The sequence below is a fragment of the Neomonachus schauinslandi genome, chromosome 1 (assembly GCF_002201575.2).
Source record: "Neomonachus schauinslandi chromosome 1, ASM220157v2, whole genome shotgun sequence".
NCBI lineage: Eukaryota > Metazoa > Chordata > Mammalia > Carnivora > Phocidae > Neomonachus > Neomonachus schauinslandi.
Window position 1 is genome coordinate 22,113,043 of NC_058403.1, and position 24,481 is coordinate 22,137,523.

The 24,481-nt window shown below is 33.7% G+C and overlaps 1 protein-coding gene across 1 annotated transcript in view; it reads right to left on the reverse strand.

The window, feature by feature from the left end:
- NCAM2 (neural cell adhesion molecule 2) overlaps positions 1 to 24,481 on the reverse strand; it is a 528,788-nt gene that overhangs the window by 45,098 nt on the left and 459,209 nt on the right. Inside the window, exons 13-14 of the mRNA XM_044913789.1 lie at positions 9,726 to 9,845; positions 7,229 to 7,350 (exon numbers count right to left, since the gene is read on the reverse strand). Coding sequence (XP_044769724.1) covers positions 7,229 to 7,350; positions 9,726 to 9,845 — 242 coding nt within the window. The remainder of the gene's footprint in view (positions 1 to 7,228; positions 7,351 to 9,725; positions 9,846 to 24,481) is intronic.

Here is a 24,481-nt window from a genome sequence, read left to right on the forward strand (position 1 = left end):
TATTTATTCAAAAACAATCTTAGATGATATATTACATGTATATATGTATATGTATGTATATATGTAGATTTTATTGTGTCTATATCTGTATATGTGTTTAGGCACATACACACATATATAGACACAATATATACACATATACAGATACAATAAAATCTATATAACATAAATATCTGATATGTTCTATACTGTGTATACACATATGCCCATCTACAGGAAGGAGGTTGTAAGAAGCAGGAGAACTGAAAGGTTAGATAAAGACAAAGGGTACATGAAGCACTAAAGAGTTGCCCCTATGGCCTTCCTTTTATCCCAATAATTCCAGAAGTCCTAAGCAACTGTGAAGTGCTTCGTGAGAATGAATACCTTGGTGAAAATCCAGAGTTGAGTTCTGCTTTGGATCTGAGTGGAGATATGGGCGAAAGAGCCAGAAAATGAACCAACAGCTGAGATCTGGATTACCCCAGGACAAAATTTATTCTTCAGAGTGATGGAGAGACTTCATGTCCTTCACATAATCCTCCAAAAATACTATTTCTGGGAACTGACCATTTGAAGGGAACTTCTTGACAAGCACAAGACATGCAGATAGTCTCTTCTGAAATACCCATCTTTTAACTCTTAATTGTTGAAGCTCTTAACATGATAAATTAAAAGCCCCTCCATTATTTTAGATAGTTGGACTGATGGCATAAGGAACCAAAGGGAGTTCTAATATTTCCCCCCATTTAGTCAATTTCCATTCGACATTAGACAAGGAGGCTTTTTCATCCCTTAATTGCTATTCCTAGGGAATAGGAAAAAAAAATTAAAGTGGGTGTTACCAAATACTCCCCTAGGTATCAAAATCTCAATTATGCATCTGCAGAGTGCCTAATTTACAGAATTTGAATGCCTAGGGAACGATTTAAGATAATCTAGTTGCAAAATGTTCCCCTAGGTAACTTAATGAGATGATTTGCTGAATAGGGCTATTATTAATAAGCCAATTAAATGTTGAAGGGCAGCTACTAAAAGAAAAATGGCCATTTTGCTCTGATATGGCTTCTCTTAAGCAATCCTTTTTCTCAGAAAATAGATAGCAGGGCCAAATGATAGTTAAGAGGCTCTCCTTAACAGTTATTTTAAAATCATAATACCAGCATATGGGGAAATATTTGCTATCATCGTATAGGGAGGAGAGCTGAGAAGAGATGAAAGGAGTGTTGGTTTTCTTATTTGTAGAGGACTCCCTGACTGCTTTTATTTATAAGAAGTAATTCACTAATCCTTTTTCAAGTCTCAGGGAATATGTGTTCAACATCATCTTAAATGAAAACAGAATCAACAGAGGACAATAGAGGAGGTGAGCTTGTTCTTTCACTAGATGAATTTTAAGGTCCTCATGACTCCCCTGTGTTATGCTTTAAGATTTTGTGTTGCCATGTAAGGCGGTTCACACACACACACACTCTCACACACACACTCATACACTCCACTGTGATATCAAAAGATGTAAGATTTGGAGGATTTTAGTAAAGTTTCAAATTCTAATTTCCTTCTTTTTAATTGAAGTATAGTTGACTCAAATTTCTTTTTTTCTATTATCATAACTGATTCAAATTGCCTTTGTTCCATATCCTGAGGCTTGGCAAAATTTTGTAAACTGGATCCTACTTAATCTATTCCTAGTCTCCATCACTCACATATCTCTTTAGGGAAAACTAAGATCTAATTTTTCCTATCCATCACTTTCTGTGTTCTCACAACCCATAAAAATTCACCCAGTACAAGTGTTTTTTCTCTTGCATTATTTCTTAGATTTATTAATCTAATTATAGAATTATGTATAATTGCTCACATTTATTCATTGATTCTTTGATATATTTATTCATTCAGACAACAAATAGTATTTTTGAAGATATCAATACCAGAATGAATAAAACTCATCCTCTTCACTAGTGCAAAGAAAATTATCAGAAAGCTTAGGACTCTTTAATGTCCATAGTTATTATTTGAAAATGCTTCAAAACTTATACTCATGGCTTTAAATAAATTTCAGTGTACCCACCTAAACATAGGTAAATCAGAAAATAAGTTATTATTATTAATAATTAATTAGAAAATAAGTTATCTCAACAACAAGAACTCAATTTTACATATGTATTATTTTAAGAACCTTTTTAAAATTATCTTTTCTTTTCCTATGGCCATTAAGATACAGCCTTCTAGACTCCAAATAGCTTAAGAAGGTCAATTAAGACTCAGAAACGTATGCTAGAACACTGTTGCTAGTCCCTAAAGTACTTTCTTCACAATTGATTTTAAGCAGCTAATTTTTTTTTTTTAGTCCTTCTTAGCTCAGGAAACATTTAACGTGCCAACACTAAGTGATAGTTATGATCCCACAGCTATCATCAAATTAGGGAGAAAGCAGTGAAAAATTCGTGGAAGTGTGAAAAAGACTATTTATTAAATTATATAGAGTTACATTGGCTCTATAACACAAAGTAGATGTAAAATATTCTGTACATAAAATAATTTCTTTCATTTTTCCATATACATTATGAAATTAATAAGCTTGTCTTTATTCTCCAAACACATGGTTTAATCCTACTGACTTATTGTTAGAGACATTAATTTTCACAAAGAATGCATAGAGACATCTAATTCTTTTTTTTTTTTTAAAGATTTTATTTATTTATTTGAGAGAGAGAGAATGAGAGACAGAGAGCATGAGAGGGAGGAGGGTCAGAGGGAGAAGCAGACTCCCCGCCGAGCAGGGAGCCCGATGTGGGACTCGATCCCGGGACTCCAGGATCATGACCTGAGCCGAAGGCGGTCGCCCAACCAACTGAGCCACCCAGGCGCCCGAGACATCTAATTCTTTTACTACTCTAGTTCTGTTCTCATAAATTCTGTCTTCTTAATGTGTAACGGAACAAAGTCAGGTGCTCTATATGCATTTCCTGATCTATATTAAGTTATACATTCTCTATATTAGGATATGATTTGTCTTCCCTCATCCTGGTGAAATGCAGGTTTAATACTTAGATTCAATGTCTGCTAGCAATCAACACTCACGTAGGGAATATATTATCTCAATTCTGTTGTTCCTAGATTGTAAAACATACAGTCTCATGCACATGGAGAGTTGAAAGATAGGGTCAAAGAAGCAATCAAGTTTAAAATCCTTATGATGTTGCTTACTTTCTGAATTCCCCTATTTCCTTTCCATAGAGGTTATACAATTAAAAAATGCATCGCATATCGCTAAATAATTTTTCAAGTTATTCAATTGTACTTTATTCCACTATGGAATTCATGCAGTTTGAGCAACTAATAGATGAAGTGGCTTAGAATCACATAAAGAGAACAGATGATTTAAAACCTTTTTGAAATTGTAACTATTTCAATACAAGTGCAAATATCAAAGCAAAGACTGCCATAAAACAGCCGCCAAATCTTAAAATCCAAATTTTTATTTATTTTTATTTATTTTTCCCAAGTTTGACTCTTTTATTATGTTCAGTTGGGCACTGTATAGTACATCATTAGTTTTTGATGTAGTGTTCAATGATTCATTAGTTGCATATAACACCCAGTGCTTATCACAACACTTTTCCTCCTCATTACGCATCACCTGGCTATGCCATCTGAATTTTTAAATGTGAAGAACTAATCTGTTGAGAAAGAAAATGTGGAGAAAATTATTCCTTCCCAAGATATGCTCTTGTTTGACCACATTCATAAAATTTACATTGAATCATGGGATTTCCTATTAGCCCTATAGAGCATGATGTTTGTAGGATGAAGAGGGCAGAGAAGGAAGGGAAAGAAAAAGAATAAAAATATAGAGATTATTTCAATGTGTTGAAGTAGAAGGCATACCATAAACGATATGGTAAAGATAAAGTGGGTCAGAATGGCTGTACTTTGGACGCACAGAGCTAGCCAATTGAAGTGAGATGAGAGAGTCGAGGGGTTGGTATAATCTCCACAGGCAGATTTCAATTCAACACTTTGTGCTGCAAAACTGTTTCGATTTTAAAGTCTTATGTTCTGATATCTGTTCCCCATGCCCACCAAATTACCCACATTCTGTAAGGTTTAGTTTTCCCACTAAAAAGTGTTAAAAAGTATCTATTTTTTTTAGTATAGTTGACACACAATGTTACATTAGTTTCAGGTGTACAACATAGAGATTCAATAAGTTCATACATTATGCTATGCTCACCACCAATGTAGCACCATCTTTCCAGATACATCACATCTCTATTACAATATCATTGACTATATTCCTAATGTTGTGTCTTTTATACCAGTGACTTATTCATTCCATAACTGTGTCTCCAACTCCTCTTCAAACCAATGTTTGATTAATGGTTTATATTTATATTTATAGGGTCCAAGAGGGAGAAATGCCTTCCTTGAAGTACAAAGGGTGGAGAGGAATTGCTTTTTTTTTTTTTTTTTTAAGATTTTATTTATTTGACACAGAGAGAGAGAGACAGTGAGAGAGGGAACACAAGCAGGGGGAGTGGGAGAGGGAGAAGCAGGCTTCCCGTTGAGCAGGGAGCCCAATGCGGGGCTCGATCCCAGGACCCCGCGATCATGACCTGAGCCGAAGGCAGACGCTTAACGACTGAGCCACTCAGGCACCCCGAGGAATTGCTTTTATAAATCTTGCCATAGGAGCCTAAAATTCAGCTACTAAAACAGTGTTCCATCCCCAAATGCTATTAAGTCTGAGAGCAGTAACACAGTAATTGATTATCAGTCAACTGTAGCTATGTTTTAATAATGCAACCAATTATTTTCATTATCATATTTAAAAACAAATCCTCTAGCACTTTTTCAAGTTAGAAAGACCTGGGGATTGGAAATGGAGAGGAGGGGTATGGCAAGACAGAAGTAAGATAGACTTGAGAAGGGACTAAAACTTTCTTTTACTGGTAGGGGAAACATAGATGTTGAATAAATAGGTGAAAATAGGGCACAGCTATTATTAGTTTGGAGGGGAGAGAAGGGAATAAATGGAAGATACAAATTTACTGAAAATAAAACTTTATTCAAATTTTAATCTAAGACTAAGCCATATCAACTACATAAAAAATTAAAATATTTTCATCATCTTTATGGAAATTTGAATTACTCCAAGTTTTCTAATCTTATTATACTTAACACCTCAACTTATTTGTATCCATATATGTTTCACACAAAACTTCCATAAGACATTAATTCTAATTTATGTTAAAGAAATCAAAATAAATTTGGTCAGCATTTTAAATGATCATTTATATTATTAATCAATTAAAATAATAAATAATAAAAATAGATAATAAAATAATAAAATGAATAAATTATTATAATATATATATATAATTTCCCTTTGAATATCTAAAATGCCTTTTTTTTCCCATTTTGTGAATCTAATTGGCTCTAAACAGATGCAGTGCTACTCTAGGGAACATTTTGTCTTCAATAATGACCAGGGACACAACTGGCTTTAAAGTGAGTGAGGGCAAGGATGCTAAACATTCTGTAATAGGGGGTAGATTTCTAGATGGCTCACTATTATGCTACTCAAAATGCCAATAGTGGGTCCTTTTAGATACACAGGATTCATGTATGATAACCACTGTTACGGACTGAATTGTGTTCCAGTCCCCAATTCATATGTTAAATCCCTAAACTCCGAGGTGCCTTTATTAGGAAATATGGATTTAAGGAGGTCATTTAGATGGACCTTTAACCCAATATGACTGATATTTTTATAAGAAGATGAAGAGAGGTCAGGGATGTATGTGTACAGACAAAAGGTGACTCTTAATCATAGGGAACAAACAGGGCTGCCCAAGGGGAGGGGGTGGGGGATAGGGTAACTGGATGATGGACATTAAGGAGGGCATGTGATGTAATGAGCACTGGGCATTATATAAGACTGAAGAATCACTCACCTCTATCACTGATGAATAATTGAAGCAATAATACATTATATGTTAACTGAATTTTAAAAAATAAATATATTAAAAAAAAAAAAAAAAGGTCATGACCCCAAGAAGGCAGTCACCTGCAGGCCAAAGAAGGAGGCCTCAGAAGAAACCAAACCTTGATCTTGGAATTCCAACCTCCAGGCTGTGAGACAACAAATTTCAATTGTTTAAGCCATCCAACTATGGTATTTTATTATGGTAGCCCAAGAGGACTGAGACAGCTGTTGTGATAATAAAGATAATTACTTTAACAATTTGTGGCAGACCCCAGACCCTATTGTTTAGTTGACCCAACACCCAACTAACCACTTTTCATTTAGTGACAGTCTTGAGAAATATTTCTCTCTAATGGGACATAATTTTAATTTTGTTTTTAGAAAATGTGTACCGTGTTGCTGGAAAAGAAAGATAAGTTATAATAATAAATAATAATTTAAAATTGTGTTTCACTTTTAACATATTCCACAATAGACACAAATACTCAATGGCACTTATGGCAATGTTAAGAGAAGCCACTTTTAGTGGCCTTGGGTATAATTTTCAGCCAAAGGCAAAGTCCACTAGGTCACTTTCTTTATCACTCTGCAACCAGAGGATGTCCTTCATCTACTACCGTATTAAGTCCCAAGGCAGCTCTTAGCTGTCCAAAATTCCATATTAGCTAGTGCTAATTAAACTTGAAAAAAACTAATCCTTTTTCCACAAGTTCAATAGGGCCATTCTTTGTTAAATGTTGATTAAATTAATTTGTTATTTAATCAAATGATTCATATCAAAAGGCTTATAAATTTAAGGTATAAATAATTTAATAATTCATAAAAATAAAAATAAAATATTTTGATACAATAACTAAATAATTACCTATAATACAATAACTACAATTGAGAAGAGGGGCTTAGCTTGAAGTTACTAATATCAAGCAGAATGAAAGGTGAAAACATCCTGTTAAACTTGTCAAAAAACAAGGAAAATGTTATTTCATTTCTGAAATGTCAAGTTTAGAAATCACAAGATGGATACATGGCATTATTTTGACGAAAAATGCTTAGATTTTATACACACACACAAAAGGCAAGTATTTCACCATTTATAATGATGAATTTCAGCAATGGACAATTAGCAGTTGAATTTCTAGAAGAACTGTTTATCATTGTTACTTAATATACATACATGCCTAATATGTCTATGAATTGAATGCAAATTTAATGCAATTTGAAAACACTGTACAAAATGATAATAAAAAAGGTACTTACACTTCTATACTTAACAATGTATTCCAAAATAGGGGCCCCTCCATCATCCTGCTTGGTGATACTGAGTTTAAAGCTCTTCCCACTGCTTGGCTGCCCGTGTATGGATGGAGGACTTGGTTCACCTAAATAAGCAATACGACATTCTTGATTTTTATACACACCTCAGATACCTGGAGAAACTGCATTCAAATAAAGAGAACATTGTCATGTAATAATTAAAAAAAACAAACATGATGTGATCCTGAATTTACCATTTTCCATTTGCCTTTTGTTGTGATAAAATCTCTGATCCTTTCTCCCCAACTAAGAAACAGCAACATTCATAAATCTACATAAATATAGAAGTGACACCAAGAACCAAAATATTATTTATACTGATATGCAAATGTTCTGATAATAGTATTTCATTATAAACGTGAAAACTTTATTCCTTGTGTTATTAATAGTGTGCAATCCTATTAATGTAAATTTTTGTAAACATTTTGTACATATGTTTTAATATAAACATATTAAGTTATAGAACTATATGGAATATATACTTACCAAGAAAGATAATGGTTTAGCATATATATCTGCTTTAATGAGTGGTTTTTTTAAAGATTTATTTATTTATTTTGAGAGAGAGAGCACACATGCGTCGGGGGGGCAGCGGGAGATGGAAAGACAGAATCTCAAGCAGACTCCATGCTGAGCACAGAGCCTGATGTGGGACTCGATCTCAGGACCTGAGATCATGACCTGAGCCAAAACCAAGAGTTGGACACTTAACCGATTGAGCCACCCAGGTGCCCCTTAATGAGTATTTTTAAATTAGATGCAGATTTGAATACAGAAATTTTGTAGTAACTAATCAATAGATATGTGTTCCAATATATATTTTTTTCTTCTAACTTCATGAACATATTTGCCTTTGATGTTATTCTTCCCATGGAGGTGGTCTTATAACAAAGATGCTTATATGTTTAATATGAACAGGGATCTAGTGAAATGTAATATGTGAAGGACGCCATCACTGCTTGACAACTTGGAATGGGAATTCCTTGCTGTGTGTCACTTATGTGATGTCCTTCAGCATGCGCTGTCATCCTCTACCCTTTTTTTCTCCAATTCCCTATAGATAGGAATATAGTAATACTAAGGAACTTTCAGGAGACATGCTTTAGTTTGCAAGGTTCCAGAAACTTGTAGTATGGGTTTACTCAGAGGAATGTCAAGACAAACTAAGCAGAGTAGAATGAAGAGGATTTTATGCCTCCAAATTTGGACAATCTGTTTTTTTTTTTTTTCTCAGCCAGTTATCTTTTTTAAATATGGTGTTTGTAACCATATGAAGTGAGTAGTTTATTTGAGAAAAGGCATATCATTAAGGAAATATGTCAGTGGGGTGTGGTGACATACAAGTATATAATAAAATAGCCTTGTATACTAGAGCCATAGAGAAACAAAATAAATAGAGGTATTTTGGAGTGATTCTTCATTAAAATTAATTACATTAGTGTGCAGATATTATGATATCACATAATCTGTATTCAATATAACATATTTTTGATAAATGAATTAAAATGTCTGTAAAAACCAGTATAATAATTTCTTAAAAAGACTTAAGAGATTGTGGGAAAATCTAATGATAAGATGGATTTTATATTCAGGTAGATTAATATCACTTCTAAATTAAATTTCAGAATGTATGTGTTGTGCAGTCTGAATTCATTTAATAATATTGTAATAATATTATTTTGATAATAATATTTGAGATAATAGCAGGAACTGTATTTTCAGTTACAAATGTTTTAATATATAAATTTACAGTATTTATGTCTACATTTAACCTTTACAATACACTAAATTTGTGATTCCATTACAGTTGCTGCTTCCTTTGAAAAGAAAGTTCAGAACAAATGTAAATTCTATCAAAAAGGAATTGATTAAAATAATGGTTTCTCTTGTAGCCAACTTGTCATATTAGGTGTATATAACAAGCAGGGTGATGCACAGATTACAGATTACAATACCCCAAAAGAGGACAGTAGCAGAGACAAGGCTCTGTCTTGTCTCTTCCGCAGTCACCATGACAATGGATTAATTCAGTGGTGCCTTTTTCTCACACTTAGGGCCTACAGAATTTATAGGATAAAGGCAATAGTCATGTCTCATCTAAAGAATGAAATATTGGACGTGTTACATAGTCACTATTTTTACTTTCTCGCAGACCATGGTCTGAGAATTATAATCTAATTATTCAGACTATTAATGAATAGGACACCTTCCTGATGAGGACAATTTTACTGTATTTACTGTAGTGCACCTTTTCTTTTTTGTCTCATTCCAGAGAAAAGTTATTTTTAAATACTTAGATGCCACCGTTTTCAGAAACCAATTCAACAAAGACCTAATTCACTTCCCCAAAGTGTTGAAACACCTCCCTGCATTTTAAGATCCCATAAGTTTGCAAATGAAGAGAATGGCAACAGAGAGCAAAACAGAGATAATTACTTACGGACTGGTAATGTCTGGAAGATTTCTATTTTACTGTAGTCTCCTTGCCCTTTTCCATTTACCGCTGCAACCCTGATTTCATAAGTTGTATTTGGTTCCAGGTTGCTCAAAACAACCATTGCTAGAAGACGAAAAATAGTATATACATGTCTATGGTTAATATATTTTAATAAGTAAACAAAACAACCTATTTCAAAGCTGACTGAATAATTTCACTGTCAATCTTCCCAGAAAATACCTGAAAAAATAGAAAATACATATAAGATAATGATTTGTGAACACTGCCCTTCTTCACCTCTATTTTAGCCTTCCGATTCCACGCAGTAACTTCCAAAGAAGAAAATTAATAGCTTCTTTTATGATACATTCACAATATATTCAAGAAATAAGAATGATCTAAATAAAACATCCTTATGGTATGCGTCCCAAATATTTTATCTCCCTTACATCCATTATTTCTATGGAACTTCATGGAGATATGGAATTCAATATACAGAACTCTGGCCTCAGGTATAAGGTGTTTCACTCATGGTGGAAAAGTGTCACAAAGCTGACTCTACAACCAAAATAGATAATTTATTTGATAATCTCAAATCAAATTATTTTTAATACTGGTTTGAAGGTTGTCACCTCCTGTATTTTTTCTCCGAATTTGTTTTTAATTCTATACTTTATGAGACCTGGATTCAACATGACACTAAGAAGAGAAAATCTGAAAAAGTACAGGGATGTGAAGGTTATTAGAAACATCTCCTGGGTCATGCCAACCTCTTCAATTTGCCAAAGAATTTTGGGTACAATGGTAGCTTTAAAATATCATATCTTTACAAATTCCTCTGAGGAAGCCAACAAAATTCCATAGATGCCTCCAGCCTTCCTGCTTTTGCTAAATAGTGCAAAAATTGGGGCTCCTGGGCAGCTCAGTTGTTAAGCGTCTGCCTTTGGCTCAAGTCATGATCCCAGGGTCCTGGGATTGAGCCCCACGTCGTCGGGCTCCCTGCTCCGCGGGAAGCCTGCTTCTCCCTCTCCCACTCCCCCTGCTTGTGTTCCCTCTCTCGCTGTCTCTCTCTCTGTCAAATAAATAAATAAAATCTTTAAAAAAAAAAGTAGTGCAGAAATTTACTAGTGGAAGTGGTAAAGCCTTGATAAACAATCAGAAAGAAATTATGTTTGGCTTATATAATAACTCCAAGTAAAATGATCAACTCATAATACAAGATATAATCAATCATAAAATAAAAGTTTAAATCATAGGTAACCAGGATCATATCTGTAGAGATACTGTTTTATATGAACCATGCCTGAAGATGATACATTCAATAAAATTACAATACGAATTATTAGCATATTTCTGAAAACTAGTTGCATTATAATATAGATTCTTTAGGTAATATTTTTCATTCCACATGGTATGAATATACTTAATGAACTTGTTTTGATACTTCCTTTTGTTTCATACTTTTCCCTAATATTCATTATCATGACATCTCTTTAGCTTTTTTATTATAATTGTTTAATTTCATTGAATTACTTACTCAACTACAGAAAAGAAAAAACGTTGCTGAATGCATGGTAAAGATCTTTTCTTTGTTTAAAATGCAGAATTTAAAATATATAAAAGTTACATATATATTTTACATGTATCTGATATATTTTGTCATATATATCAGATAATTATTAATGGCAATAAAAGATCCCAGATATCAACCAGACTTTATTTAATACATTACAGATGTTCTAAAACCAGCAGAAAGGATATATTTCCAGTTGGCAAAACTGACATTTGTATTTCTCAGTTTCTCTACCTCGTAAGAAAACTGACCTTGTTTTTGAGAATGCATTGCCTTGTCAAAGCTTCAGATTATGATACTTGGTGTCAAAGTTAAGGGAGGCCATGTGGGAAAGACTGACGGGCAGGGATATCCTGATATAACTGATTAGAAGCTACAAGGATAAATGGGAATACAAAGGCTTAATCCAAGTGTTGCTGACAAGCTAACAACCTGTAAGCTTTTTCAGGAAACCCAGATCCAGTTGTTTGGTGACCTGGAATCAATGTATATATAATATCAGTCCAAGAAAAATAAATAGTTATGACTGAGAGGTTAGTGCATTAGATCATGCAGATTAAGGAAAGGGAGGAGGGAATCAAATGAAAAGTTAGAAAGCTAAAATGCTGAGAAGTTGAAATCCTACTGTCCTTGAAAGATTCTGTCCAAGGTCAGTATAACAAGGAATTCAAGAGCTTAAAAGTCATCATATCTTATCAATTTGCCGGTAAATAAATATAACAAATTTAAAGTCAATGTGAAATAGGCTTACTGTTCTGCAGAGATTTTTAAAGCTTTATAAAAGCATGTTTGTTCTTTAGATCTTATAATAAAAATGCTTAAGCCTTTGTACAGTCAATATTTTCACAGACCAGTCAGTGTTGAATGTGATGTCATGAAGCAGTCGGTGTTTGATTGCCCTTTCCTTTACCCTAATGGAGAATGGCTTGATGTAGCATGGGGACATATTAGACTCATGCAGGTATTAGGCTGACTACAAAAACCTTTGCAAGAAGACCCTGTCATGATGCATGCTTTTAAAATCATGAAGGAAGTCATTTGGTTCTGAGCCCAATTCCACCACTGACTGAGATCCTACCGTCTCAGGGCTGAGTGAGTCTCCCAACTCATCAACAAAGACACTTTTATTAAGTTCATAGAAACAAAAGTAGAAAAATAAACTGAAAGAAGGTATAGATAAAATAATCTGTGCTCTGTGAAATAATCATCACCACACATCATTGATCTATGCAAATGGGTATATTATATGGAGACTGAGATAATACAATTGATAGTCAAAAGTTGTTCATCTTCGACTCTGTTTAATGGCAAAAATACTCTGTATTTAGATACTTATTATTGCTATAGATGCCTTTCCTGCTGCAGAAAACTTTGTTAGGTGCTATGCCTCTCCATATTTCTATGATGTAAAGATGCAACTGCTACCATCATTTTTTTTCCTCTAGGTTTTTAGGATCTGTTTTCTAGTTCCTTTTAGTGATTTTTATTTTTTTAATTTTTATTTTTTTAATTATTTTTATTATGTTATGTTAATCACCATACATCATTGGTTTTTGATGTAGTGATCCATGATTCATTGTTTGCGTATAACACCCAGTGCTCCACTCAGTACGTGCCCTCCTTAATACCATCATTTTAAGATCATTGATACACTGTAACTCAGCCTTGTAGGTGAGAACAATTGGTAATGTTTCTGTTCATTTGTTTGCCTTGATACAACTCAGCAAGAAAATCAGTAGAATTCAAATCACACAATTTTAATTGTAAATAAAATCATCTGTAAATCAAAAGTGTGGAGATCAGACGGTTCATCTTTTTAGGTTAAAAATGGATAACAGAGGGCGCCTGGGTGGCGCAGTTGGTTGAGCGACTGCCTTCGGCTCAGGTCATGATCCTGGAGTCCCGGGATCGAGTCCCGCATCGGGCTCCCTGCTCGGCGGGGAGCCTGCTTCTCCCTCTGACCCTCCCCCCTCTCATGTGCTCTCTCTCTCATTCTCTCTGTCTCAAATAAATAAAATCTTTAAAAAAAAATGGATAACAGAGCTAGCAAAATATCAGAGCATACCAAATGAAGGAAAATTGAGGTTATTAGATTAAACAATTAAAACAACAATTCCCTCCTCCCCGTTAAAAAAAAAAAAAAAACTTCCACATTTTACTTGGATTATCTGAATGTTTCTAGTGAAAGCTCTTTCTGGCTTAAACGGTCAGCATTCTTCCTCTTCTCCCATTACACAGGGCTTGTGAGGAGCTTTGAGTTGTCCCTCTATCTCTGCCAAGGGGAAATTCATTTCTCTAATTACATTATAATCAACTCAGAATCAAGTTTCCTCATATTCTTCTGTTCTCCATGTCCGGACTCTCCCCTCTGCTGACTGAATTTCACACCAGAGCAGTTTGCAGAGGAGAGGAGCAGCTTAAATAGTGGCTGAACTGTTATTAGAGCACTGGGCTACAACACTCAAAGGTAAAGTGGATGAGGGGGCCTCGTGGAGGGCCTTCAAAATTATAGGGGCGAGGCATGTAAGTAAACCTATTGAAGCAAGTTTTACAAAGTTTATACACAAGAAGTCAGTCTGTTTTTGAGTCCCGCCTGTAAGGCTTTTGCTACAATAATCCTTATTATAGGGCTTATTAACATTGTGTGAACATAAAGATTATTGTGTGCAATAGAAAAAGCTCCATAAATTAGGACCAATTCAAAGAGAGGGAAAGGAAAAGATTCAGGGGAGGCAAAGCCCGGATCTGTAATTTGACTTGCCTTTCTTAAATGAGAGGATACATACATTAAATCATCCACAATTTCCTGGCATAGGACCAAACACAGGGTTTTTGAATACCCAAGGTAGAGCTTGAAAGCAAACTACCACTTGAAAAACGAAAGGCTGTGTACTCTATAATAGACTCATATCTCAAATTATGAAGTTAGTTAATGGAAGACTTTTTTCCCCCAAATGTGCTCATACAATAGAACAAAAGAACCACAAACTGAGGTGTGGGATGGGTTCTTTCCCTATAATTTGTTAGAAATTCAAACTCAAAAATTAGGTGAAAGTAGATCTAGATTACAAACTATTACAAGTTCTCTAAGGACAAATGGCATAAATTATTTTACAGTGATATTCAGTTAACATGATTTGGAAATCAAAATGCAATTCTTCTGAAAATTATAAACTGCCACAAATTTTTTGTAACATGGCAACAGGTATAAATTCTACAAAGAATCTGGTTTTCTTCATTAATTTAATGTTTCTGCCTGATTTAAATATAATTGAGTTTCATAAATGACCATTTTGTCACCTGGCTATAAATGCAAAAGTATAGCAAATATTGAACTGTATAAAAATAATGACACTGAAACTAGCAAATGAAAGAAAACAGAAACTTTTTACATTATTTTTGCAAGTACGGAGATGGTATTGCTAGACAGAAAAATCTGAAGTTTCATTTTCCCTTTAAGAGGGGAATCAGACTTCATCAAAGGGAGTTAATAAAGTAAGTTTTTGTTTGTTCAGATTACATCTTGTAGATCCCATCCCTTTAGCTGTCAAGAGAAGAAGAAGCTACAGGATATTTATGACCCTTGGAGCAAAATAAATTACATATTTGTAAACTAATTAGGCTGAGCAAAGTTCTAAAGTGAGATTAGATTGAGCCATGATCTTTTGGCTCTCTTAAACCTCAGGACTCTCCATGGGGTTTTCTAGCCAGTCAGTGTAAGAAGGTAAGTACTCCCTGGATGTAGAACTGCTGTATCACTCACCTGAAAGGCCACTTATTCAGGCTTTCAGGAACCATGAGACAGGTCAGCTAGCTATGAGAAATCACAAAGCTTACCTAGGATGGGACTCATCATTAAAAATTACACTTGCTGCTAATCTCCTCAGATAAATCTGACAATATAATAAAACCCCCTGAAGGTTCTCATTTAAGATTCAGCGTTTGTTCTCTAAACAATGAAAATAAGCCAGAAAAACTCTTTTATTCCTTCTTTTAAAAAAAAATTATTTGTCAGAGAGAGAGAGAGAGAGAGAACAAGCAGGGGGAGGTGCAGGCAGAGGGAGAAGTAGGCTCCCTGCTGAGTAAGGAGCCAGATGCGGGGCTCGATCCCAGGACTCTGGGATCATGACCTGGGCTGAAGGCAGATGCTTAACCAACTGAGCCACCCAGGTGCCCCTTCTTTTTTTTTTTTTAGAAGGAATTATCGGACTGTCTTCTGTAGGAGTTTGCAACAGGTTTAAATAAAAGTGTATTTTATCCATAATGTAGAATGTTTTCTAGTACTTTCACTCCAGTTATTCCCTACATACATGTGGATGACTTGAGGGATTATTCCAGTGCAGTGTCTTTAAGTTTTAAGAAGTTTATGTAAGTAATCATCTCAGTTCAGCTAGATTTTCATTTATTTTTGAAAAGTAAAACATGCATTTTTGTACAAATCATATTGTTTCAAGATTCCATTAGTTGCAAAAGGATATAATCTCATCTTTTCAAAAGTGCCTAAAAACTTCTGTGAATCATAATATATAACTTGCATGGATACATATACTTTAAGATATATAACATTTATGAATTGATTCTGTATAATACATAATTCATATTGATATGTGTAGATGAAAAGTAGAGAGAAAAATTAATCAAATTATTATGTGGTTTGTGTGGGGCTTTTACTCAAGACAGTATGTTGATGGCAGTATTTTAACACCACAAGCTCATCACTTCTGAAATTCATAATTTTTTCTTTATTGTACTGTTTTTATGTTCTTTTTAATCATGATTATAAACTGCATAACAATAAACAATTTAACAAGGGAGCTTTAACTGACATGAGATTTTACACAAGAAATACATACTGCCTCTTGAAATCAAATGGCTTCCCTTTGAAGTATACTCTAGATAAAAACCTTGATTTAAAAACAGGACAGTTTCATCAAAGAATATTTTTTCACAAACAATTCATACTTTTTTCACTTCAAATACATTACTTAGCATATAAAAATTATTCATCCAGAAAATTTCAAATGATACTTGTTTTCAGGACCCATCTAGTACATAAAATATGATGGATCTATAATTACGAAAATCTCCTTCTATAGTATAAAACGACAGGTTTTTGTAAAATACTCACGAAATCTCTTGATGATTAAAGGTAATCAGAGTATTATTTTTTCACTTATAAATAGACTAAATTCTCAAAATGTCTGTGCCCACAAAACTTTTAATGCTACAAGCTTTTTGTTGCTGTAGCTTTTTGTTTTGTTTTGTTTTGTTTTTTTTGGCAGGGGTTGTGAGCATAAGTTAAGCTTTTGAAATTAAATGCCACCTCCACCCCACTGTGCCTATAGAAACTTTAAGCCTTTTTTAAGCCTTAAATATAACCTCTTAATAACATATATATTTTTTTCTCAGTTATTGATTCTGCTCCTTACTTTTGTATTTGGCTGTTTTATTGTTGGACGTTTTTATTGTAAGAATCCGCTGAACAGGACACACACACACATACACACACATATGCACAGAGAGAGAGAGAGAGTCTCCACCCTTTATAGAACCTACACATTTTGAATGCAAAGTAAGAATTCAATAAAGTTTTTGAATTGATATTTTAAAAAATATGTCAAATAAAATATCACTTTAAAAGAAGCTGACCCAAAGTGGACACTGCTAAATCTATAGCTGGTATCCTTTATCACTTATTAACCCTACTCTTTTATTGCTGAACACTGAAAGCACATTTTATTTCTCCAAGAAAAACTTTTTGCTAGTCAGAAAAAAAAATCCATTATTCAAATCCCATTTGATGGTATTTCATTTCACACTTAGACTAGTCCAGTTTGGTTGCATTCTACATTTCATAAATAAATAAATGGCAGCTCAGAAAGATCAACCAGCCACTAAATAGTAAAGTTTAGATTTAAACAAGATTCTGTCTTAGAGTTAAAGCCTTGCATCTTCCCAGAGCTGTATCCTGGCCTATAAAACCAGAGTACAGAAACCCCTTTGTAAAAAAGGAACTTAAAGAGTTTGCAATCTATATGTAAGAAAAACCTAAATGCAGGAAAAAGTATTCTTTTCCCAAAGACACTAATTACATATAAAACTAAAAATGATAAACTAACAAAAATGGTAATACTGTATATGCCTTTTAAGATTTAATTTAAGCTATTAGAGAACACAATCTCTTGGAAAATTCTACTTAACTTACGCATTTCTGGATTGTCATCAGAAAGAACCATGTAAATGCATGCTGATGATTTTCATAAATTCCCAGCACCATACGATAAATACAATCCAGTGATTTTTTTCCTTTAGTTCACAGGAGCACATTATAATAAAAGCAGAAATGTGATGATGGAGATTCAGAGCAAAGTCAGATCAGACTATCTGATCCTGAGTTCTGAGTTTGAGCCTTTTCACTGCACGAGAGACATTTCCCAGCTGGTTCTCCTTACTGTGTATTTTGGCCAATTTTTTCTTATTTATTTTTTAAACCAAATCAAACAGATTATTTCATATATCCCACTCAAGCCCATATATTCCTAGCCATTTTTCCAAATAATGAGGAACGAACTGGTTTTGCTCTATTATTTATGTTCTCTATTATTGCAACACACCAAACCATACAGACAGCTTAGAGATTCCCTTAGAATGTAAGATTCAGAACCAAGTGCAACTTGGGCAGTCCCCCCCCCCCCATTTCTTTTTAAAAAGTTTTCTTTCTCTCTTTTCAAGGAAGTTATGTACTATCTTTTACACTCATAATGGTACTTAAAATTTCAGCTAAAAAAGCCATGCTCTTCTGTAGTTAACCCAGACATCTCCATCAGTTCTAATCAGTTTCTTGATATTTTTCAATGAATTTCAGAACATAGAAACATTCTACTATATCTAAATATTCTGGATCATGTATGTTCCTTTTTTATCTTGTTTAATATATATGTATTTCATTTTCCATCAAACTTTAAGTGTTTCAAGTAAATTAATATGAATGCTTGTCATTCATATTTTACAGATATCATATCCCTAAACAACTTGTGACAAATAATTTATGTGTAAATATGTTGAGTATTATATAAAAATATATTTCTAGACAGCTATTTTTAAAAGTATCAAATTATTTGACTTAAAGCATTTTAAAATGTTTTTTGGAGTATTTAAATTATGAGGCATATAATTCTATGGCTAAATATTCATGTGTAAATTTTACAAATATTTCATATAAACTGAAGAGGCTCATCTGAACAATTCCACTGGAATCCCTCATGAAAGATTTTATTTTTTTTATTTTTAATTTTTTTAAAGATTTTATTCATTCGTTTGTCAGAAAGAGAGAGAGAAAGAGAGCACAAGCAAAGGCAGAGGGAGAAGCAGACTCCCCACTGAGCAACGAGTTCTATGTGGGACTCAATCCCAGGACCCTGGGATCATGACCCGAGCTAAAGGCAGACACCTAACCGATTGAGCCTCCCAGGTGTCCCCTCATGAAAGTTTTTAAAAAAATCATCTCGGTCTTGAATTTTAAAGCTGAAAGAATAAATGTCTATAAATTAAAGTGTCGATGAATGTGAAGAATTATAAATGGAAAGGGAAGGATTCTAGGAAGGAGTGGATTCCTAGAGGCACCAGGAATCTTGTCTCCCTACCTAAAAAACAATTGTACTGGCAGAATCTGCCTGATGTAAATATTTTGGAACCTTAGAGTCTATTCAAGGCTTGCAACTTCTAGTGGAAGATATGGATGGCAAATTGTGGCCAATTTTGGTAAATTTGGTCAATTTCCACTGTTAGCACAGAAATAGCTACCCATTCCCACCCCAGCCAAGTAGAAGGCAGCTGCACACATGTTGCTAGAGTGGCCTGCACACAGCATGTGGAAGTCAGTGTGGATAAAAAGGACACTCTCCTCCAAATACCAGGGATCTTGCTCTGACTTTGATCACAGAGCTGCAGACAAGGAGGTGGGCAACCATTGCTGCACCTTCCCTCACTATTGCATGCCCCACCTCCTCTAGCAAAAGTGATTTTTCAAGGATTTAAAGAACGAGTGCCCTGAGAAGACCTGAAGTTTACATGACAGTCTGATCCTTGGCACAGACATCGCCTACAACAACAATAATTTAAAATAACAATAAACAAGAATAATAAGAGTTCATGCTGAGGAAAGGGGAGAACTGATTTCCAGAGTTATCATATTATTAAATTCAAATGTCCAGTTTTTAACACAAATATCACAAAGCATGCAAAGAAACAGGAAATTATGGCCCATTTAAGAAAAAAGTTTAAATCAACAGAAACCTTCCCTGAAAAATATCTCATGGCAGATATACTGGAAAAAGACTTTTGGAACAATCTTCTTAAGATGCTCAGAGAACTAAAGGAAGATGTGAACAAAGAAAACAAACAAACAAAACAACAATAAAAAACAATGTATGACCAAAATAAAGAGGGAACATCTAAAAAGAAACCAAAAAGAAATTGTGGAGCTTAAAAGTACAATAACTAAAATGAAAAATTTATTAGAAGATTTCACAGGTAGAGCTGAATGAGCAGAAGAAAGAACCAGTGAACTTGAAGATAGGACAATGAAAATTCTTGAATGACTGAAGAAAAATGAACAGAGCCTAAGAGACCAGTGGGAAATGATCAAGTGGGCCATAATCATACTGTGGGAGTCTCACAAGAAGAGTGAGAAAGAAACAGAGAGAGTATTTGAAGAAATAATTCCTGAAAATTTCTATGAGTGTATGAGTGTAAACATCCAAGAAGTTCAATGAATTTCACAGTAGCTGAACTCAAAGAGGCCCACACCAAGATACATTATAAATCAAATTTTCAAAAGCTGAAGACCAAGAGAGAATCTTGAAAGCAGCAAAGCGAAGTAACTCATTATATATAAGATGTCCTCAATAACATTATCAGCAGATTTCTCATCAGAAACTGTGGAAGCCAAAAGGCAGAGGGAGGGTTTAGGCAAAGTGCTAACAGGGAAAAACTGTGCATGTTTGACAAAACTGTTTGCCAAAAATGAGGGATAAATTAAGACATTCTGGATAAACAAAAACTGAGCTATTCTGTTATTTCTAGGCTTATTCTGCAAGAAAGTTCAAGGGAGACTTCTAGGTAAAATAAAAGGACACTAGACAATGCATCAGAGTCATATGAAGAAACAGAGATCTCAATAAAGGCAAATACATGACAACTACAAAAGTTGGTCCTACTGCAACAATGATTTGCAACTGCACTCATGGTTTTCTACATGACTTGAGAGGCTATATTTTTTTAAAAAAATATTCTAAAAGCTAGTATTATCATAACTTTAGTTTGTAACTCCAAATTTTGTTTTCTACATAATTTAAGATATTAACACATTTAAAAGAAATATTGGTTCATGTTCTTAGGCATGCAATGCATAAAGATGTAATTTTTTGATACCAACAACCGAAAAGGATAGGGATGAAGCTATACAAGAGCAGAGTTTTTGTATGTTACTGAAGTTAAGCTAGTAGAAATTCAAATTAAAGTGTTAGAACTTTAGGATGTTAAATGAAGTCCCCATGGTAATCACAAAGAAAATAGCTATAAGATAGACACAAAAATAAATGAGACAGGAATTTAAACATTTCACCAAAAACAAAACAAAACAAAACAAAACATAACAAACAAACAAAAAAAGCCTGACTAAAAACAAAAGAAGACAGTGATATGGAAAATAAAGGATAAAAAAGCTGTAAAGCATAAAGAAAACAAATATTAAAATGACAGAAGTCCCCCCTTATTGGTAATTACTTTAAATGTAAATGGATTAAACTCTCCAGTCAAAAGACAGAGATTGGCAGAATGACTAGAATCATATTATCCACCTATATGCTATCTATAAGAGATTCATCTTAGATACAAAGACACAAATAGATTGAAAGTGAAAGGATGGAAAAAGATTATCGATGTAAATAATAACCAGAAGACAGCAGGGCTGGTTATACTAGTATCAGAGAAAATAGACTTTAAATCAAAAAGTGTCACAGGAGGGCGCCTGGGTGGCTCAGTTGGTTAAGCGACTGCCTTCGGCTCAGGTCATGATCCTGGAGTCCCGGGATCGAGTCCCACATCGGGCTCCCTGCTCAGCGGGGGGTCGCTTCCCCCTCTGCCCTCTTCCCTCTCGTGCTCTCTGTCTCTCATTCTCTCTCTCTCTCAAATAAATAAATAAAATCTTTAAAAAAAAAAAAGTGTCACAGGAGACAAAAAGGAAATTATATATTAATAGAAGTTTCAATACAACAAGAAGATATAACAATTATAAACATATACATGTTACTACAGACACAATAATGGATAGAACAATCAGACAGAAGATAAGTAAAGAAACAGGAGACTTAAACAAGAAAATAAAACTACTAAATTTAGCATACTGTCCAAACAATAAGATTATTCTTTACTGCACATGGGATAGTTTTCCAAAATAGACCATATGTTAGGCCACAAATTAGGTCTCAACAGACTTTAAAAGATAGATATCAAATAAAGTAACTTTTCTGACCAGAACAGTATGAAGTTAAAAATCATTAACCAAGGGAAATTAAAAAATTCACAAAATAGTGAAAATTAAAGATTACCTACTTAAACAAACTAATGAGTCAAAGAAGAAATCACAAGGGTAGTTAGAAAACACTTAGAGATGAATAAAAATGAAAACACCACGTATGGAAAACTAATGGGACACAGCAAAATCAAGGCTCAGGAGGAATTCATAGCTCTAAATGCTTACATTAAGAAACAAGAAACATATCAAATCAACAACTTAACTTTACAACATAAAGAACTCGAAAAAGAAGAAATGACTAAACCCAAAGCCAGCAGAGTTAAGAAAATAAGAACAATTAGGACAGATAAAAATGAAATAGAGAATAGAAAAATAATAGAGATAATCAATGATACCAAAAGTTGATTCTTTAAAAAACAATCAACAGGTTAAAAAAACTTTAGCTACATAGACTAAGATGAAAAAAAAAAAAAAGATATTCAAATTACTAAAACCAGAAATTAATTGGAGATATTACTACAAATTCTACATAAATGAAAAGGATTATGAGACTACTATGAACAACTGTATGCTGACCAATTGGAAAACTTAGATGAAAAGGGCAAATTTCTAGATATACAAAACATACTAAGACTAAATAAATCATAATGTAATAGAAAATCTGAATAGACCTATAACTAGTACAAAGATTGACTCAGTATTCAAAAATCTTCTGACAAAGAGAAGCCCTGTACTCAACAGCTTCTGATGAATTATATCAAATGTTTAAGTAAAAACTAATACTGGAGTGCTGGGTGGCTCAGGTGGTAAAGCATCCAACTCTTGATTTTGGCTCAGGTCATGATCTTAGGGTCCTGGAACTGAGCCCTGTGTCAGGCTCTGTTGCTTAGTGGGGAGTCTGCTTCAGGATTCTCTCTCTCTCCCTCTGCTCCTCCCCCCCAAATAAATAAACCTTAAAAATATAGAAAAAGAAAAATTAATGCCAATTTTTCTCAAAAATTCCTAAAAAAAATGAAGCAGAAGTTCATTTACTAATTCATTCTATGAGGCCAGCATTAACATGATACCAAAACCAGATAAAACCACTACAAAAAAATATAAAAAACTATAAATTAGGATCCTTTATGAACAGTGATAAAGAAATTCTCAATAACATACTAGCAAACCAAATTCAGCATCATAGTAAAAGATTTATATACCATGACCATGAAGAATTTATTCCTGGAAAGCAAGGATGTTTCAACATACAAAAATTAAACAATGTAATACACTACAATTATATGATAAAGGAAAAAATGTATCATTATCTCAATTGATGCAGAAAAAGCATTTGACAAAATTTAATACCTCATCATGATAAAAACACTCAAAACCTAGGAATAAAAAGTAAATACTTCAACGTAATAAAAGCCATACATTAAAAATCTCCAGTTAATCGTACTTAATGGTGAAAGATTAAAATCTTTTTCTCCAGAATCGAGAACAAGGCAAGGATACCTGTTTTCACCACTTCTAATTAACATAGTACCGGGATTTCTAGCCAGAGCAATTAGGTAAGAAAAAATAAAAGGCATTTAAATTAGAAAGAAAGAAGTGAACTTATCTCTGTTCAAAAATGATATGATCTTATATGTAGAAAATACTAAAAATTCCACAAAAAACCTTTTAGAACTAAAAAATGAATTCAATGAAGTGAGAAGATACAAAGTCAACACTCCAGAATCAGTTGCATTTATGTATACTAACAAACATTCTAAAAGAAAAATTCAAAAAACAATTCCATTTTAATAGCATCAAAAAGAATTAAATACTTAGGAATTAACTAAATGAAAGAAATTTCTCTTGCTCAAGAGAAACTACAAAATATTTTTGTAAAAATTTTGTGAAAGAAATTAAAGGAGATATTAATAAATAAAAATACATCCCATATCCATGGATTAGAATGTCTAATATTGTTAAAATGTCAAAAGTACTCAAAGCCTTATAGATATAATATGTAGGATAAGCAGCCCCACCAACAGATGGGGGGATAAAACAATGCTACCCTGGACAGGAGATCACATGTCTTGAACTCCAAATCCAAAGTTCATGCTATGTGTATCTGTGTCACAATACCCAGTTGTGAGGATGAAGATCTCTAGTAAAACATTCTAAATTGAAGCAGTTTTACAGAGCACACTAATTTTTCTATGATATGATAAATATCCTAACTGTCCATTGACATGCCCACTCTCCAGAACTGCACGCGCATGCTCTATCACTTAAGGAGGTCTTCTTTCTTTAATGCTAGGTGAGCCAGTAGCAAAAGCACATGGCATACAGTGGTTGGATGCTTCCCTTTGGTCTGAAGTGTGGTGAAAAGAAGTAAGAATAATTAAGACTGCTTTTTAGAGAAAGAGAAACTGCTATCTCCATTTTCTCAATAGTCTACTTATGTTTAAACAGATAATTTTTTAAAAAGGTACAATAGATTTTTTTAATCTTAGTAATTAAAGGGAAGTTTCTTTTTTTTTAATATACAATAGAATTAGGTTTTATAGAACAGCTAAAACCATAACATTAGTACCTAGAAAAGCTTGTGGAATCTTTGAAAACTCCTAAGAAAGGAATAAACAACCAACTTGCTTAGATGGTTCCATTTAATTAAGC